The sequence below is a fragment of the Talpa occidentalis genome, unplaced genomic scaffold (assembly GCF_014898055.3).
Source record: "Talpa occidentalis isolate TD23 unplaced genomic scaffold, MPIMG_talOcc4v2.1 talOcc4.3, whole genome shotgun sequence".
Lineage (NCBI taxonomy): Eukaryota > Metazoa > Chordata > Mammalia > Eulipotyphla > Talpidae > Talpa > Talpa occidentalis.
Window position 1 is genome coordinate 37385636 of NW_023603184.1, and position 23746 is coordinate 37409381.

The 23746-nt window shown below is 36.3% G+C and overlaps 1 protein-coding gene across 7 annotated transcripts in view; it reads left to right on the top strand.

The window, feature by feature from the left end:
- Nucleotides 1-23746, top strand: part of NUP98 (nucleoporin 98 and 96 precursor) — a 108222-nt gene that overhangs the window by 18100 nt on the left and 66376 nt on the right. For 4 of the 7 annotated variants that reach the window (XM_037522856.1, XM_054699494.1, XM_054699493.1 and 1 more), the window contains 10 exons: nucleotides 732-835; nucleotides 1517-1618; nucleotides 1705-1881; nucleotides 4040-4179; nucleotides 5822-5929; nucleotides 7220-7400; nucleotides 8987-9150; nucleotides 13510-13647; nucleotides 15157-15295; nucleotides 21905-21997. In XM_037522856.1, the coding sequence (XP_037378753.1) occupies nucleotides 760-835; nucleotides 1517-1618; nucleotides 1705-1881; nucleotides 4040-4179; nucleotides 5822-5929; nucleotides 7220-7400; nucleotides 8987-9150; nucleotides 13510-13647; nucleotides 15157-15295; nucleotides 21905-21997 (1318 nt within the window). In that variant the 5' untranslated portion in view covers nucleotides 732-759. The remainder of the gene's footprint in view (nucleotides 1-731; nucleotides 836-1516; nucleotides 1619-1704; nucleotides 1882-4039; nucleotides 4180-5821; nucleotides 5930-7219; nucleotides 7401-8986; nucleotides 9151-13509; nucleotides 13648-15156; nucleotides 15296-21904; nucleotides 21998-23746) is intronic. The other 3 variants (XM_037522858.1, XM_037522861.1, XM_037522859.1) reach the window with 2 other exon arrangements.

The following is a 23746-nucleotide window of genomic DNA, read 5'->3' on the forward strand; positions in this document are numbered from 1 at the left end:
GTGCCACCAGGGAAGCCCTGAGGGGATTATATTTTGAAAACCTTGTCTGCTAGTTCTGTTGTGACATTCTTGAACCACTGGTTTCATTGAGCTCTGTTTAGTCAAAGAAGTTATTACTTTTCTGGATGTTGGGATAAAGAACTGAGTGGATTTTTTTTTTCTAGGAGCATATGATTTTTAAAAAATGTTATGTATTTAGGGACAGCTTCTCCTTCTCCAGTGTTGCACGTGATGTTTCAGGTGCTAGAATACTTGCAAGTGCTAATGAAACATCGGTGCATTGAAACGCTCCTTAAAAATTATGTAGTTGACCCTTGAACAATACTGGTTTGAACTGCATGAGTTCACTTTTGTGGATTTTTTTTTTCAGTAAATACAGTTGACATTCATGTTTTCAAATTCCGCAAGCATGGATTTAACAAACTGCTGGTTGAATCTGTGGATCCAGAACCTGAGGATCCAAAGCTAGATTATCTACTATAAAGGAGTTGAGCATTGAGAAGGTTGAACAACATTATTTTAAAGGATGATTATTGGTGGAATCTGAGTTTAACCTCACATGATATGAATTCAGTTTTACAAGGTCTGTTATAGAGAGTTTTAGGATATTGAATGACTTTGAACATTGTGCTATAGTTTGAACAGATCTGTTTGTAGAATTATACATTTTCTTAAACAATTACTTTATATTCTCTGGTCTTTAAAAAGCGTTAACTTTTTCTTCTTTCCAGCTCTCTGAAGCAAGGACTCATTGTGAAGATGTTTAATAAATCATTTGGAACACCCTTTGGGGGTGGCACAGGTGGCTTTGGCACAACTTCCACATTTGGGCAGAGTAAGTTTTATAAAAGGTGTGGCAGGGGAATCTTAAGTTACTCTTATTAAGAATAAATCCACTTTTGCAGAGTTGAACTTAATTCACATATTGGTCTTTATAACAAACTGCTTTTGAAAAAAATGATCAGAATAAGTTATTAAAATTTCCTCAGAAAATAGAAGTAAGTTCTGAGTTTTGTTACTGATTTTCAGATCAGGAAATAATGTTTTAAATATTTCAGTCTAAAATGCAATTAATGAATTGGAATCTAGTCTTGAATTTACTTTGTGAATAAGATGTGACATTTAGAAACAGAACTATTAAAATATCTTAAAGTTTCTAATCCCTAACCCCCACTACTCCTTAGTTCTGATTCCCCTCTCACTCAGTTTTATACTTGGCACTAGTTGCCTATGGCAGCCCTTACTCATTTGCTTTTAAACTTTTGTTAATTTTATACTTAGACAAAAATAGAATGAATGGTGCCTTTGCACATAAGTTTCTTTCCTTCATACAGGTACAATGAATAAAATGTGGCTTAATGTCATTAAATAGTCTGATGGAATTTTGAAAAAGAAAATAGCTTTCAGATTAGACCAATGGTCCTGTCTAAATGCAGAGTGTTAACAAGCATTTAAATTCTTTTTCATTGGATCACCTGATTTGCATTTTATTCTGACCCTGGATTTGGCTTTTCAGATACTGGCTTTGGCACTACTAGTGGAGGGGCATTTGGAGCGTCTGCATTTGGTTCTAGCAACAATACTGGAGGCCTATTTGGAAATTCACAGACCAAACCAGGTAGGGAAAACAGTTGGTTTATTCGTAGATTTCACCTAGTAACTCCAGTCTATTTAACTCCCCCTTTACCCTCTCTGTTTCCCCAGGAGGCTTATTTGGTACCAATTCATTTAGCCAGCCAGCTACATCAACAAGTACTGGCTTTGGATTTGGCACATCAACAGGAACATCAAATAGCTTGTTTGGAACTGCAAGCACAGGGACCAGTCTCTTCTCATCCCAGAACAATGCCTTTGCGCAAAATAAGCCAACTGGCTTTGGGAGTAAGTAGGACATCATGGAATTTCTGCACTCATTGACTGACTTCCTTATTAAATAATTTACTCTTCTATTTGTTCAGCTATCTCCTTTCCCCACCAGATAGCAAAAACATAGGGAGAGGAAAGTTTCAAAATGTATTGAAAAGTTTAACAGGCTGGAAAGGAGGGAAATTTGAACATCTTTCCAGGAATGGAACTCTGAGAAGCATTAGTATATAATGGATATATTAGGAAACAGATGAAAAGCCAGATCATAGTGGCATGGGTGTTAGGACAGGAGAATTTCAAGGAGGAAGTGTGCAGTTAACAGTATTACAATGAAGAGGTACTTTCTATTTGCCTTTTTCACATTTGATATGAAGAGATTTTTTTTTTAAGTTGGGTTTATTTATTTATGCATAGGAGAACTGGGGTATAGGCCAGTGGTGCTGGAGGTAAGAGGATTCACCAGAGACAGAGTGAGGAGCAGAACAGGCAGAACTATTGAAATATACTGCTAAGGGGAGCAGCCGGTGAGACAGGAGAGGTCTGCTGCACCTTATGTGGGTCAGTTCCTTGGCCAGGGATCGAACTTAGGCCTTAGTGCATGGAGACTTAACCCCTAGGCCACCAGGGGGCCCCTGATATGAGGAGATTTAAAGCAGGAATGACAAATACTAGACATGATTTGTTACTCCTCCATTGCATGCCATGACTGATGGTTTGAATTGATGGCTCTCCATTTTAAGTCTAAATGTGGATACTTGAACTTAAATCTGGGGATATTTCTCCAAGAAATAGTACTTTGAGGCAACCATTACTAGTGGGACAGCTGTGCCCTGAGAGTTGATGCCATTCTGCACAAGAGTATGGCAGAATGAGCAAGTTAGTTAACTGTCAGTATTTTATAAACGAGAAGTTGTTTGGGGGGGAGGGTGTTAAAGTATTTAAGCATGACAGTATAAAATGACAGTATAAAATGCAATTATAATACTAAAAAGAGATGTGCTTGTTAAACTGTATATTAGGACATGTATTTAGAGAAAAATAGCAGTGTGGCAATGAGTATCACATTCCTCTTAACTTGGTGATTAGGGAGTCACTTAATGTTAAATGTTGACAGATAACTTTTCATTACTTACTGACATTCTTGGCACCATATGTATAACTTTAGAAGTAGTACCTTCTATTTTAGAAAGTATATTCTTCAATTATAGTTAAATTTGCTTTTATGTAATATTTTAAAAAGCTTTTTAGAAAAGTAGATAATCAGGTTCTATTCTAAAAAATAAACATTCCTACTAATTCATTTGCTAGGTGAAATTTTGCATTAACATATGTTTGGTTGTCATATAGGACTTTTTTTTGTTTTTTTGTTTTGCTTTTTAATTTTTTGTTATATGTGGGTGCTTGTAAATATATATATAAACAAAATAGACTGTAACACCCGTTGAAGTAAGTTGTAATAGACTGTAACACCCGTTGAAGTAAGTTGTAATATGTTTTCAGATAGACAAGTTAATTTAACAGCTAGTGTTAGCAAGAAAGGAAAAAGAAGATATAATTTGTGATGAAACAAAACTGTTTCTTTTAATTTTCTCTCCCTTCTAAGAGAAGCCATAAAAAGGGTTTCATGGGCTCTTCATGAGGGTCAGTTGAAGAATTCAGATATGTGTTTTATTTATATATTTTTTTAAAAGAGGCATTTATTTATTTGTTTTTTGTTTATACATGCACTGGGTACAGTCAGAAGCGCGGGAGGGTGAGAGAATTCACCAGAGCTAGAGCAGGGAGCAGAGCAGGCAGAAGGACCGAAGTACACTGCTGAGGGGAGCAGCGGGCGGCAGGAGAGGTCTGCGCGCCATGTGGGACCCTCCTTCGGTGGCCGGGGAGCAGCCGGGGATTGAACCGGCGCTGCAGAGGCCGCGGGCAGTTCGCAACCCAGCGCTCAACTGCTGCGCCACCGGGGAGGCCCTAGATAGGTGTTTTATTTCAGAGTTGTGAGCTTAGAATCTGTATGTCTATATAAAATACCTGTTTGAAGATTCTTGTTAGGAAGATATGAAAGGTAGAAAATTTGAGGATGTAGAGTAACTGCTGTGCCACAACCCAATTCCAAGATATCTTACAGTTTCTTAAATCCTTTACTGATTATCACCTCATTTTGTTTTCTGATTTGTAGATTTTGGAACAAGTACTAGCAGTGGGGGACTTTTTGGAACTACGAATACCACTTCCAATCCTTTTGGTAGCACATCTGGCTCCCTCTTTGGGCCAAGTAGTTTTACAGCTGCTCCTACTGGAACTACTATTAAATTTAACGTAAGTGGGTTTTTTCCAATCTTTGTGAAATGTTTCTCTCCCATATTTCTTTGCAGGGTGAATCATAATATTTCTCCTCTTTTGAGTCATGCAGAGCTTAGCCTCATTCTCCTTGAAAGATATGTTAACATGATCTACAGTTATATAGTAAACAGGAAAAGTCTTGTAACATACAAAGTCAAATGTTAATGTATACTATAATAAGGCCTGGTGAAGGAGATATATGGAATAAGTTATCAATATTCTATATGCCAGTTATAGAATTTTGTGTCATCTTTGACTATTTTGAGAGGAGTTTGGTAGAGGACTAGAGTGGAAGATTTTGTTTACAAATATATGTGGAATATCACTTGATATTAGATACCACTTGACATGATTGCTTGGGAGATATTTAGGGTAGACCAAAGATATAGTTATCCTAATGAAAACTGCTGGCAAAAATAGGGTTTTCAAAATTTGTTCAGACTTACTCCAGAAAATGAAAAATTTCTCTAGCAAAGTAATGAATTTATAATACAGAATTTAGAATCTGAATTGAAAGAAAGTTAAATATAAATGATAGTGAAAAATACTGTGTTGTCTCTTAGAAAAGTAGAACAATTGAGAAAACTGACAATATGAATAGGAATGTTTTTAAATTTTTGCGTAGAAGAACCTGGGGTATAGGCCAGAGGTGCAGGAGGTGAGAGGATTCACCAGGGACAGTGGGGAGCAGAACAGACGGATTTACTGAAATACATGGCTAAGGGGAACAGCAGGCGAGACAGGAGAGGTCTGCTGAGTCATGTGTGGGGTAGTTCCCTGGTCGGGGTTCAAACTCAGGCCTTGGCAGTGATAACACTGAAACAACCCCTAGGACACCAGGAAGGCCCAATAGGAATCTTATTGTGCCTGTTTCCTCAGAAGGTTATGGGGGAAAACAGACTTTAGTATTTCTTTTTTTTTTTTTATATAGAGGCATGCTTTATTTATTTGTTTGCTGGTTTCTTTGTTTGTTTTGTTTATACATGCACTGGGTACAGTCAGAAGCGCGGGAGGGCGAGAGAATTCACCAGAGCCAGAGCGGGGAGCAGAGCAGGCAGAAGGACCGAAGTACACTGCTGAGGGGAGCAGCGGGCGGCAGGAGAGGTCTGCGCGCCATGTGGGACCCTCCTCCGGTGGCCGGGGAGCAGCCGGGGATCGAAACGGCGCCGCAGAGGCCGCGCGCAGCTTCGCAACCCAGCGCTCAACCGCTGCGCCACCGGGGAGGCCCAGACTTTAGTATTTCTTAAATGCAACAATTGTAAAGTAGATATTTCAGAGCAGAATATGAGATAGAACTCAGAAATAGAGGTTTAAGATGTCTGTTTCCTTATGTATATGTTATTAAATGTATTTTATTAGATAATTGGGTAGCTTCATTTTGAGATTAATCTCCGGTTTTGTGTTAACTGTTACCAAGGTTGACTTGTTTAGATAACCTTGATGTAGGGAGAGATCAAAATTGCTGTGTATTTAATCAAGCTTTCTTAAAAACATCTTGTTAGCAGAAGACCTTTGAGACCAGTTATAGAGTTCAGTGGTAAAGAATTGTCTGTGAGAGTAAGCTTCGACTTAGATATTTGCTTCAGACTTTCAAATTTGCCTTTATCTTGCTTTGCAGCCTCCGACTGGTACAGATACTATGGTTAAAGCTGGAGTTAGCACTAATATCAGTACCAAGCACCAGTGTATTACTGCTATGAAAGAATATGAAAGCAAGTCACTAGAGGTCAGTAAAATACAATACAGAATGTCATCTTATCCTTATGATTCTGTTGGAAAAATGTTTTATTTTTAGGATCAAATGGTTCACTTTGGGCTTATGTAAAAAAAAAAAAAGCAACGAGATTGTTTTCAAAAATTGTTTATAGATGTCTATTGTTTCAGGCAGGATGATATTCAACATGCACGTACCATTAGTTCTAACAGTCTATTCTAAGCGTTACTTACACTGGGCAATGTGTGTTTGCATGTGTATATGTATGTTTTCAATATAATAGTTCCCCTTTGTCCTTGGGGGGATTCATTCCAGACTGCCAGTAGATGCCTAAAAACTGAACTGAACTGTACCTTTTATACCCTATTTTTTCCTATATGATAAAGTTTAGTTTATACACTAGATACATTAAGATAACAATAAAATAATTATAGCATTCTAGAATAAAAGTTACGTGAATGTGGCACTCTCAAAATGTTTTAAAATTTTGAGACTGTGGCTGAGTAGACAACTAAAACCACAAAAAGTGAAACCACAGATAAGGGGATGTACTATAAACTCATGCAAAATTCTATTGATAAATCAGTAAGTTTACTAAGTATAGCTACACATACATAACCAGGATCCAAGTTAACATTCAAGATGTCCCCTTTGTGTCCTGCCACCTAATCATAATCTTGCCCATCTTTTCCCCATTTTTGAACTTTATAAGGGTGGAATCTTATATTAGGAGTTTAAGTTTGTCTTTGAACCTTGTGAGTTCAATCCATGTTGTTGTATGAAGTTCGTTTGTTCATTCTCTTTGCTGTGTAATAGTTCGTCATCCATTTTGACCATCATCCCTACTTATAGCTGTTGCTTTTTCCTACATTGAAAACTTTGCTTGATTTATTGGAGTGTGCAGAAACACATTGACTTGTGAGACAAAAATACTTACATTTTTTGCTGCCTTTCATAAATTTCCTGAACTCCCTAGAATTCATCATCTTTTATCAGCTAAATTTTACATTTGGGGTGGATGTAAATAAAATTATTACAGTATTTTCCTAAAAGAAAGAAAATTAAAATGTGATTTGCCCTTTGGCCTGTAATTTTATGGTAATTATTGTATGAATTTTAATGTTCATTGTACACTGCTGGAAATGTTTTTTTGTAATGCTGTTAAGTTAATGTTATTCTGAGTTTTCTGTTTTAGTCATGGTTCCTATGTGAACATAGAATTTGAATAATGAGTTTATTTAGTCTTCTAAATAACTTTGTGGCTGCATATTAAGATTAGAAGTATATTTTCCCTACCTCTAGGAACTTCGTTTAGAGGATTATCATGCTAACCGGAAAGGTCCACAGAACCAGGTGGGAGCAGGTACCACGACTGGCCTATTTGGGTCTTCCCCAGCCACCTCCAGTGCGACAGGACTCTTCAGTTCCTCCACTACTAATTCAGGTTTTGCATATGGTCAGAACAAAACAGCCTTTGGAACTAGTAAGTACTTGACATCATATTGAACTGCTGAGAATGCACAGATAACTAAAAATAAAATGTAACTATTTTGTGATAAGTGCTATCAAGGAAAATAATTAGAGGATGCTGGAGGATTAGGCAGTACTGGATATATGTGTAGGGGTGGAAAGAAATGCAGTTCTAAATAAAGATGGTTAAGAATGGCTCTACTGATAGGTGACGTTTATTTGATCAGTGACCTCTTAGGAAAATGTAAAGGCTAGATTTCTGGAGGAAAAACATACCAGTGGTAGGGGAAACATCTCAGTCTAAAAATCCTGAGTTTTTGCCAAAGAGGAGAGGATAAGGGGAAGTACTGGGATGATATGAATGATAAAGGATTTTGTGGGTCAATGTTAAGATTTCAATTTAGAGAAGTCTTGTGATTATGAGTAAAGGATCATTGTGTAAGCAAGCAAGGATGGAAACAAATCAGAAAAATCATTGCTCTATCACATGTGAGATGATGATGGCTTGGATGATATGGTGCTGTGGATTTGATTAAAAATGTCAGATTTTGATACCGGATGGTCTCACTCATAGCAGGAATCTAGAAAACTTAAATAAGGGACCAGGAAAACGAATAACTATAAGAAAGTGAAAATCAAAATCAACAAAAAACTACGAACCAGAGACACTTTTAGGGGGGCGGGGGTGGGAGGGATTGGGGTCATAATGGGGGGGCTGCAATTGTATGGGGAATATAAAAATAAAATTTATTATTAAAAAAATAATAATAATAACCACTGAATGAATGATGGAAAAAAAAATAAAATAAAAATGTCAGATTTTGGTCATAGGATATTGTGTTAATATTGACATGATGGAATTGATTTTTATGGTCATGGGATTTATGTGGCGATAAGATGTTATGGGATATGGAAGAGAGAAGTCTGAAGTGGTTACTCAGTTACTTTATAAAATATTATTAGTTTTGCCATTACATAAATGTGATATGAAGTTCATGAAATACAAAAAAATGTGTGTAGTCAAAGGTCTTGTCTTTCCCTCTATCAACCACCATTTTGTTTCTGTGAAAACAAAAAAAGTTAGATTATTTTGGTAGCTTCGTAGGAAGTTTTATATATACACAATCACAAATAAATACATATTTAAGATCTATTTAGCATTCCTTTCAATCTTGGTATTCTGTGATTGATTTTGGTCAGTAGTATTATTAAATACTATTGTGTCAAACCTTCTGCTGGATATGTTGGTATAAAGAGAAAGCCTCTGTTTTCAAGAAAAACTTAGTATTAACGAGGTTAAACACAGTTTGAATGTAGTATGGTATCTTGTATAAATTGAAGACAGCTATGGGCTCCCAAGAAACATTACCTAGCCCAGCCAGGGTTCTTGGGTCAGAGTATTGTAGGAATTAAGTCTGAACAAAATTTGGAGTTAGCTGAAGAGGGGTGAAAAAAGAAGCAGTTATCCAACTTGAGGAATAAATGAATGTAGGGTAATTTAGATAAGTTGCCAATAATGTAAGGCTAAGTAACTGAATAACATGAAGTTGGGGGTATTTTTTCTCCATTTCTTCTTCCTTTATTTCTTTTCCCTAAAAGGTACAACTGGATTTGGAACAAATCCAGGTGGTCTCTTTGGCCAACAGAATCAACAGACTACCAGCCTCTTCAGCAAACCATTTGGCCAGACTACAACCACCCAGAACACTGGTTTTTCCTTTGGTAATACTAGCACACTGGGACAGCCAAGCACCAACACCATGGTAAGGACACAGACCCTTACTTAACTCTAGGTTTTATTTGTAGAACTAAGTAATGAGGCTTTGAATCCTGTCAAATTAGTAAGTTCTACCAAGGTTCTTAAGAGGTGATGGTATGTACTAAAGGGAAGAAAGCAAAATCTTTAAATAATTAAGTCCTAGATTCTAGTCCTAACTCTACTCTGTACTCAACTGGGAGGCTGTTCAGCAAATCACTTCTCCTTTCTGAGCATGTTTTCTTTTCACCAACTAAGAGCTACTTAGTGTACTAAAATTGACTTGAATAAACTACACTTTAGGACAGCAACTCCAACCATTCTATAGATTGTAGGAGAAAATAAAATTACAGGCTGTATTTCAGATGAGTCTGTCAGCTTGTTAAATCTTAAGCAAATCAGGCAAAGAAGTTTAGTTTAAGATAAATAAAGGAACCCGAAAACTCAGAACTGTATTGGGTAATTGCTACTTCTCTACAGAAAGTAAAAGAGAAAGTCCTTTTAGTCATCACTAGTTTATATCTAGGGGCTCTTTTAGGGAAGTATAAAATTAAGGTTAATTCACGGTATGATTTATTGATTATAATTCTTGGAATTTACCTGGCCTTTAAATTAGAGATATAATACCTGATTAAAAAACAAGTACAGCTAGACCCCAAAATCTTCAAATTATTGGCATGCCAAATTCATATTAAAAAAAATTAAACACCATAACCAAGTGAAATTAATTCCAGGAAGGCTGTCCCAGCATAAAAATTAATCAATAGAATAAGCCAAAGAAGTGAGATGTAAGACAAAAAATGAAACGATCACCCTGATTGGTGCAGAAAAAGTATTTGACACCTTTCAACAAATAATAGAAAGGAACCTAGAATAGCAAAACAGTCTTGAAAAAAGAATAGACTTGCATTTTTTTTTTTAATTTTAAAACATACTGTAAAGCTAGTGGGTTTGAGAGTTCAGAAATAACTTTCATATTTACCACTGATCTTCAATATGAGTATCAAAGCAATTCAGTGGGGAAAGAATAATCTTTTCGGGCTTCCCCGGTGGCGCAGCGGTTGAGTGCTGGGTTGCGAAGCTGCCCACGGCCTCTGCAGCGCCGGTTCGATCCCTGGCTGCTCCCCAGCTACCGGAGGAGGGTCCCACATGGTGCGCAGACCTCTCTTGCTGCTTGCTGCTCCCCTCAACAGTGTACTTCGGTCCTTCGGCCTGCTCTGCTCCCCTCTCTGGCTCTGGTGAATTCTCTCACCCTCCCGGGCTTCTGACTATACCCAGTGCTTGTATAAATAAATAAATAAAATAAATCTTTAAAAAAAAAAAGAATAATCTTTTCAACAAATGGTTGTGGGACAACTGCTGCTCCACATGCAAAAGGATGAGATTGGACCCCTTTTTCATACCATTTGGTAACTATGAAAGTTTACTCAAATAGAACAAGCACTTGAATATAAGAAATAAAACTTATGCAACTGTATAAGAAGGAAAGTCATGCAATGGTTTCTTGGATATGACGTCAAAAGCAACAAAAGAAAAGAATGGTTTGGGGTTTATCAAAATTAAAACCTTTGACTTCTTCTCTTTAAGAGGTGATTTCTGAAAATGATTCACTATTCACTTACCCTAGAAACCCTACAAAATTGTCTAAAACCAGAGACCCAGATCTTCCTGTTCATATTAAGTACCCTTGTGAAACTGCCCAGACCATCAAGGACATACATACCTGATAAATCATCAAGTATCTGAGGAGTGTCACTTTACAGAAGCAAAGTCTGCCATTCCTTCCTGATAGTGGTGGAGTTGCTAGGTTTGTCCTGGCCAAACACTGGGGCTGGATGCAGGGTTGATGAACCAAAAAGAATGCTGAGTTTTTTGGTGCCTGGTTAAAAATACAGAGTAATGCTGAACTTACAGTTTCAGATGTAGATTCTCTGGTCATTGAGTATATATATATATCTCCAGGTGAACAAGGTCCCTAGGATATGGTGCAGAACTCATAAAGCTCATGCTGATTGTTAACCCATACACTGAGCTAACCCTTTCACATTGAGATAATCTTTATAAATCGTTCCTAAACTGAAAGAGGAGGTTGCACAGAAAAGATATCCCAAAGAAACTAAAGAAACAAAAAACTTAGACCTGTAATAAATAAATTAGCATAAAATAAATGCAGATAAAGTTAAAAAAAGATTATATTGTATAATTGTGGATTAAAAGGATACCATCAAGAAAGTAAAAACATTGACAGATGGGAGAAAATGCTCATAAGTCATATAAGACAAAAATTCATTTAAAAAATCCGTTCCCTGCTCTGTCTCTGTTGAATCCTCTCACCTTCCCGCACATCTGGCCTGTATCCCGGTTCTTGTATAAATAAATAAATCTTTTAAAAAATGGGCCAGTCTTTGGTCCAACCACTATGGAAAGCTGTCTGGAGGTTCCTCAGTCTACTGAAAATGGAGCTATCATATGACCTGGCAATTCCACTCTTAGGGATCTACCCAAAGGACACAAACACATTGATTCAAAAGAGCACCTGTACCCCTGTGTTTATTGCAGCACTATTTACAATAGGTGAAACCTGGAGACAACCCAAATGCCCAAAAATAGATGACTGGATCAATAAGATGTGGTATATATATACAATGGAATATTATTCAGCAAACAGAAAAGATAAACTCATGCCATTCGCAGCAATGTGGGTGAAACTAGAAGGAATTATGCTCAGTGAAATAAGCCAGAAGGAAAAATAAAAATATCGCATGGTTTCACTTATAGCAGGAATATAGGGGAACCAAATAAGACATCAGTGTAAAAAAATAACAGTACAAAGCAAAAACAGACAATTATAAATCAGAGACATATTGCAGGGGAGGAGGAGGAAGAGGGATCAGAAGGAGGGAGGGAGGGAGGGAGGGAGGGAGAACAGGGGACTGAGGTGGTGGTACATGGGTGCATTGGGGAAGGAAACTCTCAGGGGAATACACCTGAGGGGGTGGGGGGAAGCAAATATTGTTTATAAATGAACAATGATAATGAAAAAATTTTTTTAAATGGGCCAGCCTTTCAGCTGGAACCACCACCTTACAGTACGTTGCCAAAAGGATCAACACAAAGCGAAAGACGAGACCCACTGTGTCTTATGTAGGCCTTTTTGACATCATGAAGTTGTTCCTTTGGCCACATACTTAGGAATCTACAAGAAAGGTGATACTGGAGACATAAAGAGGATGGGCACTGTTCAAAAAGGAATGTCCCACAAATGTTACTGTGGCAAAACTGGAAGGGTCTATAATGTTACCTTGCAGGCTGTTGTCATATTATTGTAAAACAAGTAAAGGGCTAGATTCTTTTTTTTCCCTCAAATTTTGTCATTTATAATACCATCATTTTGTGAGTATGACTTCACACCTCTATAATTTGTAAATGCTTCATTCACTCTCCATTAAAACTCCTGAGCAAATATCCTAACCCCTTCTCTCTACACCGCCTTTCCCTGTGATAACCAGAATATTTTTCAGAGTCTTTAAGACATTTTGGCTGTATTTTACCTGTTTTCTTTGGTTATTTATATTCCATAAATAAGTGAAGCCATCTAGTGTCTGACCTTCACTTTCTTACCATTTCACTTAGCATAATCACCTCAAGATTCATCTATTTTGTCAAGAGAACAAAATATAGTGCACTTTAAGTGGATAAATGTTAATGGTAAGCCAGTTACATCTCAATGAACTGTTAAAAAAACCCGTCGTTAAGTTCTGAGTTCAGCAATATTCAAGCACAATGTTTTTCTTTGTTAACTAATGCATAATAAAAGTTCTTAAACATTTGATAATAAAGATTTTGCTTATTTGAAATGGTGTAGTTTCTTAAATTAAGACTTTAACATTATACTCCTGCTTCCATCCTGATTAATTTATCTTCAGTTACTTGTTTCAAAATCATTCCCCAACTCAGTATTGACAAGTTTTTTTGGCATAAGTTTGAAAATTAAGCATCTTGGCATACCATTTTGTTTTGACAGCCTGATATCTCTTATAGCACAAGAGTTATTGTAAAGTCTTATTAGCTAACTGCCCAGAGCTTTGGTGTACATACCAGGTTTAGGTACAGGTATGAATTTCTGGTTCTGCCACTGAGGAAGTATGATGAGGAAGTAGGCACATTTTTAACTGCTCTGAGCTTTATTTTCTTTGGGAAATGGCTGTTTGTTAATGGTGTTGTGAAGAAAAGATAGATGCTATGTAAGGTATTTAGCACAGTATCTGTCATAAAGTTTAAAAAAGTGGCAACTATAATTATTAATATATGTCTCTTAAAAACTGACTATTGTAGGACATCTTATAACCTAAATTACCTTTTGTAGGGTTTGTTTGGAGTAACCCAAGCCTCACAGCCCGGAGGTCTTTTTGGAACAGCAACAAACACCAGCACTGGTACAGCATTTGGAACAGGAACAGGTCTCTTTGGGCAGAACAATACTGGATTTGGTGCTGTTAGTTCGGTAAGGTTTTTACAGTTGACTGTAATTTGAAGATGTGTATAAATCTGTTAAAGTAATTTCTAAGAAAGAGTTAACTGCCTTTCAAGTATCTTTATTGGGTATATTGTATAACTTATACTGATGATAGCAAAAAGTTACTGCAAAAGTTAGTGCAAAACTTCGTGACTTTAATAGGTTAATTCTCAAATAATAATAAGTTTTTAAAATGTCTATCGCAGTGCTTGTGTTCAATTTACTTTTGGTAACAAAATACCACTATAATTGGCTTGTTTAAATTGTTGAGTCTAAATTGAGATACTTTTGCTTCTAAAATTAGGTAATTTTTGACTCCTAGTTGTAAACTCTGTTTTGGGTGAGAAACTGGTATATTTGAAAATTGAGAATTAAGTATTTTTCATATTGAACAAGTTGCTAAAATTGTGTTCTCATAGTCATCAGGCTGCTGGATGCTTAACTGAATTGTTTTCCTTGCTAAGTATTTAAGTAAAAAATTACTATTTAGGAATTCCCATGAGCTAAAAATTATAAATCTTATATTACCAATTAAAGAAATTATATGAGAACCATTATGAAATTGTTAATCTATGTTATCTGCCTGTTAAAATTTTTGAACATGTTGTTGTGGGTAGTTAAAAAGAAAAATCTCCAAAATGTGGTTTTGTTTTCATGAAAATTGAAATCTCAACTTTGGGCAGCCAATTGAAGTTAGGAATTGGGAAAATAATAACAATGCTTCAGAAAGTTCTTGTTGTTTTTAATAACTTTATTGACATATAATCTCCATGCCATACAGTTTATTCTTCTAAAGTCAGACCAGATATTTTGTTCGTTTGTTTAATTGTTTTGTGGGACCCTTGCTGGTGGCCGGGGATCGAACTGGTGCTGCAGAGGCTGCGGACAGCCTTGCAACCCAGCGCTCAATCGCTATGCCACCAGGGGAGGCCCCATACCAGATGTTTTTTAATATGTTCATAGAGTATCACCAAACCAACAAGAAAACCCAAACTCATTGTAGTCACTTCTCATTTTCCCTCAGTCACCTCAACCTGCTTTCTATTCATGGATTTACCTATACTAGACATTTCATATAAATAGAATCACCTAATGTGTGGTCTTTGGTGACTGATTTTATTGATATAGCATCATGTTTTGAGGGTTCATTTAGCTTTAGCATGTGTAAATTTCTGTTGGTTAAAAAAAAATGCATTTCTGTTGCAAAGTAAAAAATATTTAATTGCCTTGTGTTTTTTTTAACCTTACTGAAACCTTTTGTTTGCTGAGGGGTTACCATTAACTTCTCAGTTGAGGAGGATTCTGTGTTCATAAAGTTAATTTTGCTCAGATAAGTTTATCTTTCTGATAGTCTTTATTCATCCTCCTTCTGTCCTTTTCATAGAAGTTAATACATCTCTCCCTACACTCAATCTGGTATACCTGAGGTATCCTCTCTTTACTGTCTGGAATTTATCTTTATATACTTAAAATTTTCCTATGTTCTGTTCTTTTTAGACCCTGTTTGGCAGTAACAAGCTTACTACATTTGGAACCAGCACAACCAGTGCTCCCTCATTTGGTACAACCAGTGGCGGGCTCTTTGGTAACAAACCAACCCTGACTTTAGGAACCAATACAAACACTTCCAATTTTGGTACATATAAAAAGCAGGTTTGGCTCTCTTAAAGTTACACTGACTATACCACACATCATCCTCCTGATTCATATGATTGGGAATATTTTAAAATTCTCAGGTAAGCTGTGGCTAGATGTGAGATAGGAGGTACCAGAAGGAAAGGTTTAAAGTCATGGACATGGTTGAGATACTTAGAAGAGATTTAAATTCACTTTTCCTCTTAACTGCTTTGGCTAAAACAGGCCATCAGCACATGCAGTAGTACCTTGCAGAAAGTGGATTGTCTAATGGAGATAGATTTTTTTCCCAAAATAAGCAAACACTTTCTTTGGGTTATCTCACCAATAGTTGTGAAACCATACAGTGACCCATTTGGTTGAAATTAACACATTTTGTTCCGCCAGGTTTCAAATGAGATGTAGTATACAGGTGAGATTTTATCATTCTTTTGTTTGTTGTTTTGGTTTCAGTGGTTATTTTTTTGAGATTTGATGATTCTTATTTAAGTTGAGGCCATTCTAATTTGGTGGATTATTCGGGACTTTTCTTGAAGTCGCAAACATTGAGTACATGTTCACTGTAAGAAATAAGATTGAACCACAATTTAAAAAAAACTCTGAATTACTCTTCAGAGATGGAAAAATTTAGACCTATTTAATTAGACATATTTTTTCAATGTCTTCTATACCTAAGTTTTCAAACAAATTCAACATTATTTGTGTTAAATCAGATATAGAAAATTCATTTCATTATCAAGGGAAATACTTTTTTAAGGATTTTATGTGCCAGATACATCATTAGGTACTGGTTATCTAGTGAGAGAGGAGTGCAAATACATGTTTATTTGCCATAGATTGGCACTTACACATTTTCTCAGTGAATTTCTGGTGGTGTTTTTTTTTTTCTGCATGTAAGAACTGGGATATAGGCCAAAGGTACGGGGACTGAGAGGATTCACCAGAAACAGAGTGGGGAGCAGAACAAGCAGAGCTACTGAAATACACTGCTGAGGGGAGCAGCAGGCAAGACAGGAGAGGACTGTGACAGGAGAGGACTGCTGTGCATGTGGGTTAGGTCCCTGGCTGGGGATCAAATTCTTGCAGCAGTGACTGATGATAACTTGATAGTGCTGAGATTTTAGCCCCTGCGCCACCGGGGAGGCCCCTTTCTAGTGCATTTTTGAATGATCTTGTAATGTGCTGGTGAAAGAGAGTACATAATGCATCCTTTGGAAAATTTTATGCTGCATAAAATATGAACTGCATGAACAAGATTAGATAGGTTAATGGCATGTACCAATTCCTAAAATTATGTATTTGATTTGATTTTTTAGAAACCCTTTTGTTGTGTTGCTCACTCATTGGTAGTAACAATTATTGTTCCATCTATAAGTATTTTTGGCTATACTCTGAAAGAAGTTTTGAGGCAGTAGACTTAGCATGGGTAAACTATCAATTTGTATGCATGTTTCTTTCCTACAAATAGAATTAAAATGGAATAGATATTTAAGGATTAAATCACTGTTTAGAGCCAATTTTATCGCTATTCCTCCCTCTTCTCCAAGGAGCCTTTTTTTTTTTTTTAATTAATTAATTTATTTATACAAGCACTGGGTACAGTCAGAAGCACGGGAGGGTGAAAGAATTCACCAGAGCCAGAGCAGGGAACAGAATAGGCAGAAGGACCGAAGCACACTGCTGAGGGGAGCAACGGGCGGTGGGAGAGGTCTGCGTGCCATGTGGGACCCTCGCCCAGTGGCGGGGGATTGAACTGGCGCTGCAGAGGCTGCGGGCAGCTTTGCAGCCCAGCGCTCAACCTCTGCGCCACCGGGGAGGCCATCCAAGGAGCCTTTTTAGACCATTCTTTGCTTAATTATTATCCCATGAGATTTTTGCAAATCTTACATACCACATACATACTACATATTTATTGATGTATAGTCCCTGGAAGGGCCATTACCCATTATGTAGCTATGATTTGTTTTTTTGGTGTCTCTGATTTTTTAAATACTTGCATAGAAGCAGTTTATACTCTTCAAAAATGCATGTATTTTTCCTTTTTTCCTAGTAAAACTCAGTTTTCAGAATTAAATGTTATTTATGACAGTGTACTTATTGAGGCTATACTTGATTTAAAAAAAAAAAGCTGGACTTTTGAAATATATTTGATATTATTCTGTGGTTGCAGATACCTGATTTGTGTGGAGGCCTTTTGTTGTATGAATATACTCATGTTTAATGATTTGAAAATGAATATTCTTATTTTTATTGATAAGCCTTACTAAGTGCTAAATTTGAATTGTCCTTTTTTTTTTTTTTTTAAAGATTTATTTGTTTTTGCATACAAGAACTGGGGTATAGGCCAAAGGTAGGGGAGGGTGAGAGGATACACCAGAGACAGAGTGGGGAGCAGATCAGGCAGACCGACTAAAATACACTGCTGAGGGGAGCAGCGGGCGAGCCAGGAGAGGTCTGCTGCGCCATGTGGGCAGCTCCCTTGGCCAGGGATCGAACTCATGCTGCAGTGGCTGTGGACAGCTCCATAGGTTGTGTCTTAACCCCCTGCACCACCAGGGACACCCTAATTCATTTTCTTAATAGTTATCTTGGCAGAAATGAGTTTTAAGACTAATAAATGTATGACATCATATAAATTCCTGCATGAGTGGAATAGAATTGTTTCAGGAGAGAAATTATGGGGCGGATGCCAGCACTGTAACAGTTGAAAGAGTTTGAAGATTCTTTGGGTGTAGATGAAATGGTGCCAAGCAATAAATCAGTGGTTCTTCATGTTACAGTGGTTATGGGGACAGTTAGCTATTTGTATACATAAACATCTTTTTTTTTTCCAATAGTCTGCTTTTCTTTTTCATTTGAGGACTGATTGATATCTAACATGTTCGTGGCATGTGATGCAATATTTGTATATACTGTGAAATGGTCAGACAACCTAGTTAACACCTGTCACCGTACATAGTTTCAAAATACCTATTTTTCTTATGTTAACTTTTAAGATCTTTCTCAGCAGTTTTCAAAATGCAATACAGTACTATTATATTAACTACAGTTACCGTGCTGTACTTTTTTTTTTTTAATATTTATTTATTTTTATACAAGAGCTGGAGTACAAGCCAGAGGTGCGGGAGGGTGAGAAGATTCACCAGAGATAGAGCGGGGAACAGAACAGGCAGATGTACTGAAATACACTGCTGAGGGGAGCAGTGGGTGCGACAGGAGAGGTCTGCTCGCCATGTGGGATTCTCGCCGGCTGGCCAGGATTGAACCCGCGCTGCAGAGGCGGCGGACAGCTTCACAGTGCGGCGCTCAACCCGCTGTGCCACTGGGGAGACCCACCATGCTGTACTTTTTAATCACTGTGACTTAAGTTATTCTATAACTGGAAATTTTTATCTTTTGACCCATATCATCTAATTTTACTCCCACACCCCACCTCTTGCCTCTGATAACCACCACTCTGTTCTCCATATCTATCTACCTGGGCTGTTTTTTTTTTTTTTTTAAGAGTCTACATATAAGTGAGATTAGATTGTATTTGTCTTTTCGTGTTGCACTTACATCTTTTAGTATAATGCCTGCATGGTCCATCCTTGTTGTTACACATGGCATGATATTTTTTTCTTTATGGCTGAATAATAACCTGTTGTGTGTGTATGTGTACTGCCTGTGTCTATAGATAAACTTCTGTATTTATTAATGGATACTTAAGTTGTTTTCATGTCTATAAATAAATATATTTCTGTATTCATTAATGGATACTTAAGTTTCCATATACTGGTTACTATAAGCAATGCTGTAGTGAGGGTACATATATCTTGTTGGAGATGTTTTTGTTTTGTTTTGTTTTTAAAGATTTTCATTTATTTATTTATACAAGAACCGGGGTATAGGGCAGATGCGCTGGAGGGTGAGAGGATTCACCAGAGACAGAGTGGGGAACAGAACAGGCAGACTGACGAAATACACTGCTGAGGGGAGCAGTGGGCGAGACAGGCGAGGTCTGCCGTGCCATGTGTGACCCTCACCGGCTGGCCGGGATCAACCTGGTGCTGCAGAGGCTGTGTACAGCTTCACAGCGCTGCGCTCAACCGCCTGCGCCACCAGGGGAGGCCCTGTTTTTGTTTTCTTATGGTAGTTCTATTTTAAATTTTTTGAGGGACTGCTCAATGTAGTGGCTGCACTAATTTTACATTCTTATCAACTGTGCACAAGTGTTCCCTTTTTTCCACATCCTCACGAAGACTTGTAGTTTCTTGTCTTTTGATAATAGTTATTCTAACAGGTGTGTGGTGATATCTTACTGTGATTTTGATGTACATTTCCCTAATAATTAATGATGTTGAGCATCTTTTCATGTACCTGTTGGTCATCTGTATGTCTTCTTTTGAAAAACGTTTATTTATAGCCTTTGCCTTGTATTTGGTAACTACTTAACAAATACGTGATTTGCAGATTATTTTCTCCCATTCATTTGTATGCCTGTTCATTTTGTTGATTGTTTCCTTTGTTGTACACTTACTTTTGCTTTGGTTGCTTTGTTTTTTGTGCAAAATCCAAAAAATCATTACCAAGATCAATGTCAAGGTGCTTATTTATTTATTTTTTGGCTTTTTAACAATATTTTATTTTATATATTTTTACATCATTTTTCATTTTTGCACAATGTATGCTTTTTCATCATGGTTATAGTGCCCATACAATTCCCACCCCCCTTATTTTGACCGTAATTCTCCCCTCCCCCTCTCCGTAGTGTGTTGTGTCTCTGGCTTATAGTCGCTTGTTGATTTTGATTTTTACTCTATTATAATTAGTTCAAGGCACTTATTTGCCTATATTTTCTTTTAGGAGTTTTATGATTTCAGAGCTTAAATTTAAGTCTTTAATCCATTTTGAGTTAGTTTTTGTCTATGGTATAAGATAAGGGTCCAATTTCATTCTTTTGCATGTGACTGTCCAGTTTTTTCAACATGATTTATTGAATAGACTGTCCTTTGTATAAGCTCCTTTGTCATAAATATATTGATCATTAATTAAATGATAACCCATAATTTTAAAAATTGTTATGAATTAAGAGTTGATAAACTTTTGTCAGAATCGGAGGAAATGTGTGGTATAAACAGTGTAAGTTGGGACTAATTTCCCTCTTGTGGGTTTGAGGTAGTTCACAAGTTTTGTATTATGTTTATGGGGCTGGAAGATCCTTTTTGGTTATATTGTAACTCAAAAAAAATATTTCCTAGTGTGTATATATATATATATATATATTTTTTTTCCTTATGAGAAAATTGGTTGTGCTTGAGTAGGTAGTACTCCATTTTTATGGCATAGCTGTTAACACAGTTGAAGAAAAGATTTAATGAATGAATGAATTAAATGCATAGAGATTAAGTTATTATTTGCTTGGATTTTCAAATGACAGAACTATTTTCAAAAAGACTTAGTGTTTTACAGATAGATTTACTGGCCAGCGATTGATTTTTCTGTTATCAAAAAGAATTAATGATATGTTCTTTAGTGGTGGTCTTGTTGATATTAAACTCCAAAAGGAGTGCAGAAACTTTGCAGATGTGTATCTGTATAAAAGAGAAATAACATCAGTAAAGCAATGTAGGTGACTTTGTGGAAAGACTGGATTTTAAAGGGAAATCATAACATTTTCTTTGAATGATGGGTCTTAGTGAAGAAAGATTTACCTCTTCATCATCTCTGATAATGATACAGTTCAGTATAAGAAAATTTATTCATAGATTATCTTCTCTTTTTAATATCAGCTAGCTGAGTCCACCTATCAGATGATTGAGTGTGATATAATTGAAATTTCTCATGTGAGCAGCCACATGTTACTATCTTTTCAATAGAAAAGTTTCTCTTTCTTTGAAGATTATTTATCCATACAAGAGCTGGGGCACAGGCCAGATGGGAGGGTGGTGAGAGGATTCACCAGAGACAGAGTGGGGAGCAGAAAAGGCAGATTGACTGAAGTACACGCTGAGGGGAGCAGCTGGTGAGACAGGAGAGGTCTGCTGCGCCATGTGGGTTGCTCCCTGGCCGGCCAGGAATCGAACTTGTGATGCAGAGGCTGTGATAGCTTCATAGATTGCGTCTTAACCCCTTGCGCCACCAGGGGAGGCCCTCAATAGAAAAGTTTCTACAAAGATTTTTACTGGTAGTTTTCTTTTAGGAAGAACCTTTAGGTTCAATGAAGTTTCTTGTTGTCTATATTATTTTTAGTGAAGTATGAGGGAATGAGATTTCCTTCTAGAAGTTAAACATCAAACAGAGACTGAAGGTTTTGAGCCTTCTTTCAAAGGGAAGGCTCAAAAACTCAAGCACAATCACTTGCTTTTAATGCTGGTTATTATCCTATTCGGAACTGATATTTCAAAGTATGAAATGTGGTCAAGTATATAGGAAGACCTGCAGTATCTGTTTATAGGCATCAAAATTAAATTTTAAAAAGTTAAATTAACATACCATTTTTGGATTTCTAAATATTAATATCTGAAAGATATGAAACTTAGTGTCAGACTGCTTTTTTTAAAATTCCCTTTAAGAGGAAATTGATGTTTGTGTTGAAAGTACAGTTTACTTAGACTCATTGTCCTCCTAGGTTTTGGCACAAATACCACTGGGAACAGTATTTTTGGAAGTAAACCAGGACCTGGAACTCTGGGAACTGGGCTTAATGCAGGATTTGGAACAGGTAAGGAATTGTACTGTTAAATTTACTTATTAATTGCCTCTGTTTGATCATATGACTGGAAATAAGCCTAGATTTCCATTTGATCAATAGACTTATGAAACATTCCCATCATGAGATTTTTAAATGTTGGCATGTTTATCTTAGAAGCTCTATGCTTTCTTCCTACAAAATGTTTGTCCTCTGATAGTCCTTGTCTATGTGGAGTTTTCAGTATTTCATACCTGTCACTATAATGATAGTAATTTTCAGTTCCCCTATATTACCTTTGCAAAAGGTATTTGAGACCTCAAACTGTTTATCAAGGTTTATTACCCTAATAATAAGCATAGCAGTAAGAGTACATACTGTTAATTAACAAATACTTGAGATTTTCAAGGTCTGTGTATATCTTGCATTCTTTTATGATATAGAACTTCTGTAAATTACTATTCACAGTTATTTTTTTGGTACCTTTGAAGACTTTGACCCATCTACATGTCAGCATTTTAAACAATTGGAGAGTGGTAGGGTGGTAGTGATCATAAAGTGAATAAGTGTATTAGTGTGCACACTTAATGAGGTTTTTTTTAGCATTTGGTTTTACCTACTTTTCAGCCTACTGTGTGTGCATTCATTTAGGAGCAAATCATTTATTTCCATGGTCTCTACTTCCACTGTCCAGTTACCTGAACGTGCTCCAATCATTTATTATCTCCTTTTGAATAGAATCTTTATACTTTCCTTTTACTTTCTTTTTAAAATAAAAGATGTAAGCACTAGTAAAAAATTTCAACAGTTATGGAAATATCATGAGAAGTTCATGTATTTCAACTACGAATGAAGGTTATTAAACACTTGGCATGTATCTTATTTATTAGACCCCTTTTTCCAAATATGTTTATATATAGCTGTATACACGTTTGTACATCAATGTGTTTTATACAGATGGGATTGTGAAATGGAAATCATATCCTACATGAGTATTTTTTAAAGTGAAATCTGATTTACGTTAGTTAGATATAAATGTAGTGGGCTACAACCAGCATTTTAAAATAATAAAGTAGAATTTTTTTTTAAAATTTTACATAGCAAATTTAAGTATTGTTTCATTGAACTTTGTTTCCGCTAAGTATAAGTGTGATGTTTTGGGTCTTAGTGTCTTTTGTGTTGTGTACTATAGTTAAAATGTTTCATACTGAAAGCAACTGCCTTCAAAAGATCATTCTTTAAAAATGCTGTTTAGTTTTCCATGTGTGTATGTAAATATATACATAAACACATACAAACACACCTTTTGTGTTTAATGCAGTTTTTGGTTTTTTCCTCTATTGAAGTAAATTGTTTTACATCTTATTAATGTTTTGACAATACAGGATTTCTCTCAGTAGGGAAAACACATCATAACTTAACCTTTTCTTACTGACAGATGTTGAGTTGTTTGATGTTATGAGCAATGCAATAATGAAGATCTTTGTCATATAGTTTTGTGTCAGTATAACTACAGGGTTGATAAAAGTGCTTATTTTCCTCTACCTTTTACATATTGTTGTACTTTTTCATCTTTGCATGCATGTTAGAATAAATAGATATATTCTAATTTACACTTCACTGATTACTGGTGAAAGCTATCTTTTTATGTATTTATGGGCTATTTGAATCTTTCATAATATTTGGTAATAATTTCCTTTTTTTTTTTTGAGCATGCTTTATGCATTATGGATATTAACTCTTTTTGGATGATGTATGACATGGTTTCATTTGAGCATTTTA